Source organism: Arabidopsis thaliana (genome assembly GCF_000001735.4).
Source record: "Arabidopsis thaliana chromosome 1 sequence".
Lineage (NCBI taxonomy): Eukaryota > Viridiplantae > Streptophyta > Magnoliopsida > Brassicales > Brassicaceae > Arabidopsis > Arabidopsis thaliana.
The window spans coordinates 18,240,217-18,251,133 of NC_003070.9; the positions used below are offsets into that span (position 1 = coordinate 18,240,217).

Here is a 10,917-nt window from a genome sequence, read left to right on the forward strand (position 1 = left end):
GAATGTGAACTATGTTTATTCGGTTATTTATCTTTTAATTTATGTGATTTTCTAGATGGAAGCTGGAAAAGTCTTATGAAGAAGAGCTCAAAGTATTTTTATTAACAAATATAAATTTGTTGATTTTATATTTATCTTTTATGATAATATTATCTTCATGATTATAAAATAATTTAATTTATTTATTTAGTTTTATTTTGACAAGTATATAAATAAAATTCAAACAAACCACAGTTAAGACTTATGATATCAATTTTAAAAAATAGCACTTCATTTGTCTATTTTCAAAAGTATCACTTTGTTTCTAAAAATACAGATTTATAAAATTTTCAAAAGCATGTTATAAAAAAGTTTTATAAAGTTTTCATAACGCATATTGGAAGATGTTTGTTAAAATTATAAGGTTAAAATGTTTTAAAGGACATGTTAGAATTTTTTTTGAATATTTTTTCACTACTCATATTTTTATAAAATGGTACTCATCCCAGTCTCAGATGGGAGTATCATAAAAGTGGTTTTCTCAAAGTTCTCTTAATACACATGTCAACTTGTCACATGCTCCCAGTCTCAGATGGTGAGATGCTAATTAATAATTAATGAAGAACACTATTCTACATTCATATATATGATTTGGAAAACTTTCCTGATAAAACCAAAGCCACGTGTTATCTAGTCATTTATCTATACGTAATTAGAAATTACAACATTGTGAATATTAAGATTGATTTGGCAACTACTAGAGTACACAAATAACCTAACTGCTTAATTGGCTAGAGAGCAATGGATGAATAAGACCCCACCATTAGTATTGAAGTTGATCCTCTCAAATCCATGGAAAATGTTGATGAAGGCAATGATGTATTGTGATTATGATCTAAACTTCAATAAACTATTATTTCTCTTGTTATGATCTCAACAATATGGCATATGGCCAAGTACACTCATATTTTTTTAAACTTATTTTAACTTTGCTAACTTTTAGTGGCCATGGAATTTTGTCTAAAGATTTGAAACCGCTTCCACAATATTCCCATTAGGAAAAGGATAATCATGAGTCATGACTACCAGCTTAGCTTTAGAAAGAAAGTCATAAAGAAAAAGGTGATCTTAGTGCTTCTCATAAGTGGTATTTGAAAATTTGTTATATTATGGCGTTTAATTAATAAAGAGTGTAGATAAGATATGTGATTTCACCTTTTCCCCTGATTAATTGTGGTGCAAATGAAAATTTTCTAAATAGATGATGATTTATCTGTTTGCGGCAAAATTCTAAAATAAATAATACAAGTTTTATATGAATGACATATCAGATCAAATCCAAACCAATTTTCAGATTTACAACAATGATGTATATGCGACCAAGGGGTAGTCAATTAGTGATTCTCACTTGTGAAGAATTTGTCGTTTAGGTTTAGATCATGATTAAATTCCTTTCAAGCTTGAAATTATTTATTCACTTGTATTTGATAAGTTGAAATGGTGTCAAATCTATATGTATGATTCTTTGGCGAAAAAGTTAAAAACAAGGAATCAATAAAATTTGGGAGAACTCTTAGGAGAATTCACCGCAGGCATAACGCCATTAAGTTACCAAATTGACGTTTCTTTCTTCTCGGTGTGATAATGTTTTTGATGTCATGGTCTATGTACTTGAATATTGGTTGCAGAGTGATCGATCGCATATTATGTAAGACATTGTTGCGCTGCTTCCAAATGTGAAAAACCGAGGCATGCATGGACAACTGCTTTTCTTTGAATAGATGGATTGCATTCTAGTCCATGAAGTAGTTCCGACCAAGTGCAGAAAGCTTTCTCAGACCAACATCTCACATGTGGAGTCGCTTTCTCACATTGATATGCACACGCAATAAGTTTTCTAAAAACTAACATAACGAATTGAACGTTTATTGTAATTAACATATAATACCTATATTATGAATATGCTCTTTAATAAATAAAAATATAGATATCTATACTACATACTATATGCTAAAGGATACAAATCTCTAATGTGATCATATTTAGTAGGTACGCCACCAAGTTTTTTTTATAAAGCATATCATATCTTTACAAAGTTTTTTCTTAAATTCGTTTTAAATTTTACATATTTGCTAATTTCATTTTTTCAATTTTTTAAAGAAAATAAAATCATTTAGAATGTTGCTGATATTTTAAATAAAAGGAAAAAATAACATATTTGAAGTGCAGTATAACTTTACAAATTCTTAATTTTAAGTATTATTTATCTAAACAAAACTCACATATATTTCTTATAAACATACAATGAATGTTAATTTTTCACATATTATTTTTTTAGAAACATATGCAAGAAAATTTCATCCCAAAAAATATTATTCGATTAGTTAAACATCTTATATAATACTGCTTCATATTTTTATAATTGAAGTTTAACATTCTTACATAAAGATTAAAGAATTTTTTTTTTTCCTAAACTACAACATCATTTATTATTTACCTAAACATGATTTCACCAATGGTAATCTAATCTGCAGCATATAAATCTTCAAAATTAATTAAAATTTAATTAATTCTATATTGAAAATTAATAAATATCATTTGATTTTGGAAAAAAAACAATTTTCGTAAAAATATCTACTACAAAAAATACAGAAGAGTATATCCATAATTTACCTTGCATTTAAAAGTAACATCTTGTCGAATGGCACGAAGCAAGCGAGTGGGGTTCAATCAAGTCATGCATGCATATCTTAATTTAAATGTCTTTCTTGAAATGATCAATTTGTAGTAAATATATAGCTATAGTCAACTTCTACATGTACTTGTTGGAATTAGCCTTTTAATTCAAAGTCAACTTAGATTTCTCAATCATGCACAAATATTACAATTCTCTTTTTGTACTGCAACATTACAACTATTGCTCGTTATTATAATGGATATTCACTGTCTATAGAAGATTTATTCTCTCTGTTTGAATAGAAGTTGTACTATATTAACATTTTATCTATATTTTTATATAAAATTTTTGATTTTTGAAAAATTCTTTTTATTTTACGTTTTTAGTTTTAGTTCAAATAAATTCTTCAGTGTCATTTTTGATATATATATATATATATATATATATAGCATCCGACTTTACAGTACCATGGTAAAATAATACACTGAAATCTTATAAGGATAATTTTTAAATAAAAAATGTTAGCATAAATTGACATTATTTGTAAAATGAAACGAGAATGTATTATACTCGTTCATATATATGTTATCATTTCATGTCCTCAAAGATGTAGCAAATGGGAAACAACCAAATATTGTCACAATAAATCAAAAATATTTGAGAATGGAGATAAATATCAGTATTCAAATATTGTCGTTTATATTTTTTTGTCCTTTCATTCATTTTCCTTTAATATATCTAATCACTTGCTTGGCAGTTAAATCCGAAAGCAAAACTACAATATTTTTGGGGTGGTTTAGCTCATAAACAAAATGAGGTAAATATTTAGCTAAGATATAATAGGGTTCTTTATCAAGGAAAAAAATTAAAGAAACGTTACAAAAAGGTCTAAAGTTCGAAATAATAATAAGAAAACCGGCATTTGCTTTTGTTTTGCGGTTGTGATACCTTCGTCAGTTGAGTTTTTGGGCGAGAGAAGGAATGAGTTGCTAGATATTTAATGCTTCAAGAAATACGAGCTCACATGTATTTATATAATCTCCAATAATTGTCTCTATTTTTAAAAAAAAATATAAATGAAAAATAGAGATTTCTATTTTTACTCTGATGGTTTCTCAGATAGATATTTATTTGTTAGAAAAAATATTAAAAAAAATAGAAATCTCTATTTTGTTTTTTTTATCTATAGAGAAAAAAATAAAGATGTGTTGGAGTAAAATATAGGTAAAAATAGAGTAAAAAAATAAAAATAGAGATGGGTTAAAAAACTCTTATTTGATATGTTTGTCTCATGTATTATGTCGGAATTGATTCAAAACTGAAAAATCGTGTGAGATTAATTTAGGCAAAATATTTACATTGTTTTGGACTTTGTATTGATTTACCGTAAAACTAATTTTTTCTGATTCATCTTCTCCCAACCAATTTACTCATATTTTTGTTTGCACTCTGCAATTTCCTATTAATGTCACACAATTTATTTTCTTAAAAGTATATGAATGTTAGACATAAGAAAAGCAGATTTCAAACAAATCTTGACAATGGATTAAAACCCTTATTAGTTTGCTGTGATTTTCGGCACATTAAAATTCTCTTAAATTCGTTATTCTTTTTCTTTTGTAAAATAAAACCGCACATCCATATGCTAAAAACAGATTCCACGAACATGAATATTCATTCTGATTTTCTTCTTCTTATTTTTTTGCAATTCGGATGATAAAACATAATGGATGATGTATTAAAGTCAAAGATTTTATATAGTGGGTTGGTTGTCGCCTTAGGATTAGAGTGACTATGTAAAAAAAATAAAAAAAATAAGTCAATGATACTGCGACTAAGTTCAATGAAAGATCAATGAGCTTTTTATTCAGTTATTTTTTCTTATTATTATTTGTGGTCCTAATTAAATTTTAAAATATACTTTTTATTGTTTTAATCCTTTTCAATTCACCAAAGGTCCATCATTCACATTGTCAACAAAAGATTTATTGAAAAGTTATACCACAAGACTTCGTAAAAATGACCAACTTTCCTATATATAAAAAAATAGAATCAGAATCATTAATACAAATTAAGTACACACGCATATATATATGACATATACATATATATAAGAGACAAATTTGAGCTACACAAAATATCTACAAATTTATAATATGGAAGCCGTGATTTTTTTTTTAATTTATAAAAATATTAATTTATACAGCGATTTGATAAATTTTTTAATTTTTAAAACTTTTCTAACCAAAATCGTTATAATCAATATATTTTTAAGACTTATTAAAAGTAAAAAAGAATAATTCTGTCTAAAAACATAATATTGTTTTGATGAAATAAAAATATTAGAAATGAACTCTAACAATAACTACGACAAATTTAAGAAAAACCAACAATAATATATAGTCATATTTCACTAAAGTTAACACAATTGTTAATTTATAATATCGATGAAAGTATGTATTTATATAACAATATTCTAAAAAAAGTATTATCTTATTAATTTATCGAATCGTATTAAATGTTAAAATAGCATAACTCAGACTAGAATTTTTTTTTTATTTACAGTAAAATGAATATTAATTTATCAAATATCAATCTATAAAAGTTATACTGTATAAATCATCCATCACAAATAAATATTAGTCTCAACTTCATTTAACAGGTTTCTAACCTCTCCATCATATTTTTTTTTTAATAATTCACACTCACAATATATCAACACATACTTATAATAATTTTGAGCTTCTTTTTTTCTTTTTAAATATACAAATTATAATTTTTACTTCATCTACTGAGATCTGAACCTATTATATATTTGACGCAAGTATCGAAAAGTTTTTTAGAAAACACTCATTGTTTCTTATGGCTGATTGTTTTTTGTTTACGTATATCCATATATATAGGCCTTAGCGTTGAACCCCGATAGATCGTAGAGACTACAAGTAAATGTTGATACCCAATTTTTTGCACGTATAATATAAGAATTATTTTCCAATTAAACCTTACTATTTACAGATGAGTCTAGAATTCTCTATCTATTTTTAAAAAAATGATTACGACCACAACTAATATACAAACAAGATTCATTTCTTTCTTTATTTTATTTTTATTTTTCAATTACGACGTAAAGGATGATCCATGAACTATATTGTTTGTATTAGAGAATCCAATCAAACCAATCTCTTTGGATTAATATCAAATTATTTTATCCCCGTATCTTTTACAGTTTCAATTTAGATGACGATTTAAGAAGCTGCAGGCGTAGCAATTATTTTAATAATTACAAATAAAATTGAGTGAAAACTGTCAACAGTCTACTTATGTGTAAAACTAAATAAATGAATAAATCCTCGAAATTTAAAAATAATGAAGAAGTCAGCATCTTCATAATGGATTATTATAAATATACACATAGATGGATGTTCAGACTTCATTGAGATCTAAGATCACTTGAACACTTATAAAAAATATTTTGCTCTTCTTTCTATATATTTATATAAAAAGTCAAAATATCAAGAAGAGGAAGAAGAAGAAGAAACTCATTTTCTCCGCAGAGAAAATACAATCCATGGCTTCTACTTTTAGGCTCTCTATTAGCTTCCTCACTCTCATCCTCTTCTCTCTGGTATGTTTATCTCTCCCCATATATATTGTTAACAATTTTACACTTATATGTATATGATTCTTTATGCATATGTTCCTCTATATGTGTGAGGCTCAAATTGAAAGCCTTATTCTTTAAACATATGTACCTCTATATATGTATGTATACATATGTATATGATTAAAAGTATTTAATATAAGACATAAGAGTCCTGGAAATTAATCACATATGTAATTGTGGCACACAAATTTACATAAGTTTATGCATCATAATGTTTTAAGAACCTTCTTTTCTCTCTTCAATCGGATAAAAAAAGAAACTAGTACTTGTATAAGAATCTACAGCATATATTCATGAAATTGTTTGTAATGAATCCAAATTGTACCTAAGTTTTTGCATCATGGTTCTTACCACATTCTTAGGAAGAAAAAAGTCTTCTTTTCCTTCTGGCAACTTTTTCAAATAAACAAATCTATTTTAATGGGAAAAGAAAACTTTGAATCTTTCTGAAGTTTTTGGTATCTAATTTATTGGTTTTGTGTTTCTTGAATGTAGTGGGTAGTGGAGGCACACACGTCTAGAAAGTTGATATCAATCAAGGAAAAAGAAGGTCAAGATATTAGTCATTTGCTCAAAGATGGTGAATTTGATGACCCTTCGTTGTACATGTATTTCACACTCAATGATCTCAAACTAGGAACCAAATTGCTGATTTACTTCTACAAAAACGATCTTCAAAAGCTTCCTCCACTTCTCACAAGACAACAAGCCGATCTCATTCCTTTCACTAAGTCAAAGCTTGACTTCCTTCTCGACCACTTCTCTATCACCAAAGACTCTCCTCAAGGGAAAGCCATAAAGGAGACTTTGGGACATTGTGATGCTAAAGCTATTGAAGGAGAGCATAAGTTTTGTGGAACTTCTTTGGAGTCATTGATCGATCTTGTGAAGAAAACAATGGGGTATAATGTTGACCTCAAGGTCATGACGACTAAAGTAATGGTACCGGCCCAAAATTCGATAAGCTACGCTTTGCATAACTACACATTCGTCGAGGCTCCAAAGGAACTTGTTGGGATTAAGATGTTGGGATGTCACAGAATGCCTTACCCTTATGCTGTTTACTATTGCCATGGACATAAAGGTGGAAGTAGAGTCTTTGAAGTTAATTTGGTGACGGATGATGGGAGACAACGGGTAGTAGGACCCGCTGTCTGCCACATGGACACATCCACGTGGGACGCGGATCATGTAGCTTTTAAGGTGTTGAAGATGGAGCCGAGGTCAGCACCGGTTTGCCATTTCTTCCCTCTTGATAACATTGTGTGGGTAACAAAGTAAGAAAATAGACGTAGCTCTATATAATGTGAGTATGTGTTTGTAATAACTATGGTTTGAAAGGAAAAAGAAAAGAAAAGAAAAAGACAGCCTTAATGTTGGCTTTGGTATTGCCTCTCTTTTGTGCAACTTGCAGTAGCAACGTGAGAATACTAGTAATGTTAATGTAAAATATAATATCTCATGCGTCCTAATATATATATACACTACATATTTATATATCACAATGTATGTAACTTATGGTCCATGAAAATATATGTCGGCTTTGGAAGTTTTCGAATTTTGGATCGAAGTGACTCGATCGTGCGGAAATATATGATTTAGACTTACTGATGCTTATAATAGAAGGTGGTCCGACGAATTTTAACATCAAGTCAATTACGACTTATCCTTCTTCCCAATAATAGTAAGGTTTAGTAATGTCTCCCGACATTCGACAACGAACCATTCACATCACCACGATTTGAACATTTCATCAAGTTACTCACTTAGCTTTGTGATGTATATATATGTCTTTATAGACGTTAAGAGTAATATATGTGTATGTTTATATATAAGGAATAAACTATAGATCAAATACAAACCAAAATAAAACCAGCAGAAGTTATACATTCTTTTTCATTCTAACAAAACTTCTACGTCCCTCAACAATCTGAATCTACAAATTTTAAGGGCATTAGATAGCAAACTGATACGACGACAAACCCGTAAATAAGAGGTATTTTTTCAGATGTGAATTTGAGAGTAACTTTAGATTGTTACACAAACAAATATCATATTATTTTAAAAATTTTATCCGATTGCGCATTATATAATATCACGTAACTTGTTTGAAACATGTACACATAAAATCAAAACCTATATAATTAATTACAAGTTTTCCACGGCAGCATATGAAACCCTAACTGAATCTATGGAGATCTCAAGATATTTTACTAAGATCTGGTAAGATAAGAATCTATCAACTTTCGCTTGTATAATTGGTGTCATTGGTTACAAAATACAATAGCTAAGCCTAAATACGGAAAACATTAAACAGTTGTTAAAAATGTGGATTTATTGGGCTTTTGAATTATTGGGCTATTTCAGCTGAATTTTTTTTTTGTAAATTATGAATGGTGCGATGCTCTAAGATAATACGACTACAAAATTACTTGAGCTTCCAAAAACTATATCATAGGGTATCAATGGGCCTTAATAAATTTTCTATCTGTATAATTTGCTACAATAATTAAATACGGAATACTAAAAAAGAACTGGTGGTTCTACTTCCAAATACAAAAAAAAAAAAAAAAAAAAACTAAATACTGAAGAATACAGTGGTTCCAATTCCAATATGGATTTTTATGTTAAGGCCACTATTGGGCTTTTGTTGGGCTATTTCAGCTGTCTATATAACTTTTTTTTACAATACTTTCTTTGTTAAACAAAAAATCTACATAATTACAAAAAAATTTACTTGTAATTATGAATGGTGCGATGCTCTAATTTAATACCGCTGCGGTATGAAAAGTGTTTTTTGTTTTTCTTGTAATATACACGTAAAAATAGTAGTAGTAAATAAACATCCATAATCATATGTTAAAGAAGTAATGAAATAATAATATCTTGTAAGAGATTTATTAATTGAACTATAGTCTCATTCAATCAACGATTAAGACATTATTCCTTTTCAGCGGTACAAAAAAGAAAAGAAAAGCACGAAAATCTAATATTCAGAAATAATCAAAACTAAAGATCTGAAAAATAGCTGTCTGATAACTGTATTTCAAATTTTGAAAATAGGTCTATAATTAAGTTTTATCCGAATCTTTTGTTTGTTAAGATTTCTGCTTTTCACATAAAAACCCCACAATCCCTACTTAATCTCCATTTTCACCTTAATATTTATTTCCCTTCAATATAAAAAAATAATCGTCCAATAGTTTATCACCACGTGGCACAAACTAAAGTATTTTGGACAAATTTTGAATTAATTTAAAAATTCAAAGGATTTTAACACCGTAAAATGCGAGTGTATGTATTTGCATAACAGAAAAGATTCTATTTTCTTATCATTTTCTCAGTATTTTCTCTCCGATTTTTCCGTCGTTTTTCTCGCTTCTCTAAATGTTAAGAGTGTACGATCCATCACAGTGACCACCACGCATAAAAGAAAAACACTAACCTCCATCTTTTTCCTTACTTTGTCTTATTCCTTTCCGTCGTTTCATTTCCCCCAAAAAGCCATGACGAATCAGTCTCATGATGATGACGATGACGATGAGCAGCTTCCTCGTTCGCTATTCAGACTCGTTTCGCTTCCCCAAAAAACCATGACGAATCAGACTCATGATGATGACGATGACGATGAGCAGCTTCCTCTTTCGCTAACCTTGGGCTCAACATCGTATTCCTCTCAGATCCGTCCTGTGAAGTCACCGGTTCCTATAGCTCCACCACCGGAATTCCCTGGACCTGTGACAACGTGGCCAACACCTGCTGATTTTCTGGCGACGCGGTCTATGGTGCCTGATCCCCCTCCGCCGTCTCATCAGATACCTTTATGGATGAGCAACTATTTTCAACAGACACCGAATCCGCCTCAGCTGGTTACTCATTTCTTCCCGCCGTCAGGTTTAGCTCCACCTTCGTCAAATCTAACTCCTCCGCCGGTGAAGAGACCAGTAACCGGTTCCGTTCGTATTTATAGATCACGATCAACCGTAAGTAAGAAATCCGATACGATTTCTCCGCCGTTTCCATGGGCGACTAATCGCCGTGGGGAGATACAAAGCCTTGAGTATCTCGAATCGAATCAGATCACAACCATCACCGGAGAGGTACAATGTCGACACTGCGAGAAAGTGTATCAGGTTAGCTACAATCTAAGGGAGAGATTCGCTGAGGTTGTGAAGTTTTATTTGACGGAGAAGAGGAAAATGAGGGACAGAGCTCATAAGGATTGGGCGTATCCAGAGCAACGGAGATGTGAGCTTTGTGGCCGTGAAAAAGCTGTGAAACCGGTGATTGCTGAACGGAAAAGTCAGATTAATTGGTTGTTTTTGCTTTTGGGACAAACGTTGGGTTTTTGTACATTGGAGCAGCTTAAGAATTTCTGCAAACATTCCAAGAATCATCGTACTGGTGCTAAGGATCGTGTTCTTTACTTGACGTATATGGGTCTCTGCAAGATGCTTCAGCCTAAATCTGACCTCTTTACCTGTGTCGCCGGAAAGCGGTGAGTTAGGTTGATTCTCCTATCCTGGGTTTGATTCAATTTCAGACTACGTTTGGTTGAATATCGTTTGAACTTTGCTTTTACAATATTTTGTACTGT

General features: G+C 30.1%; 2 protein-coding genes across 2 annotated transcripts; both read left to right on the plus strand.

Moving 5' to 3' along the window:
* Window positions 1–6,088: 6,088 nt before the first annotated feature.
* On the plus strand, window positions 6,089–7,872 carry USPL1 (unknown seed protein like 1). The gene is made up of 2 exons (NM_103822.3): window positions 6,089–6,281; window positions 6,816–7,872. Exons 1-2 carry the CDS (start codon window positions 6,225–6,227, stop codon window positions 7,599–7,601), a joined length of 843 nt encoding a protein of 280 aa, NP_175357.1. The 5' UTR covers window positions 6,089–6,224; the 3' UTR covers window positions 7,602–7,872.
* A 1,777-nt stretch (window positions 7,873–9,649) lies between these two features.
* AT1G49330 (hydroxyproline-rich glycoprotein family protein) lies at window positions 9,650–10,822 on the plus strand (the record flags this gene model as incomplete). Its single annotated transcript, NM_103823.2, has 1 exon — window positions 9,650–10,822. Exon 1 carries the CDS (start codon window positions 9,827–9,829, stop codon window positions 10,820–10,822), a length of 996 nt encoding a protein of 331 aa, NP_175358.1. The 5' UTR covers window positions 9,650–9,826.
* Window positions 10,823–10,917: the final 95 nt, after the last annotated feature.

Coding starts and splice junctions, on each gene's coding strand:
- USPL1 (NM_103822.3), top strand. CDS start 6,225: ATGGCTTCTACTTTTAGGCTCTCTATTAGCTTCCTCACTCTCATCCTC. Junction 6,282..6,815: donor CTCTCATCCTCTTCTCTCTG/GTATGTTTATCT, acceptor TCTTGAATGTAG/TGGGTAGTGGAGGCACACAC.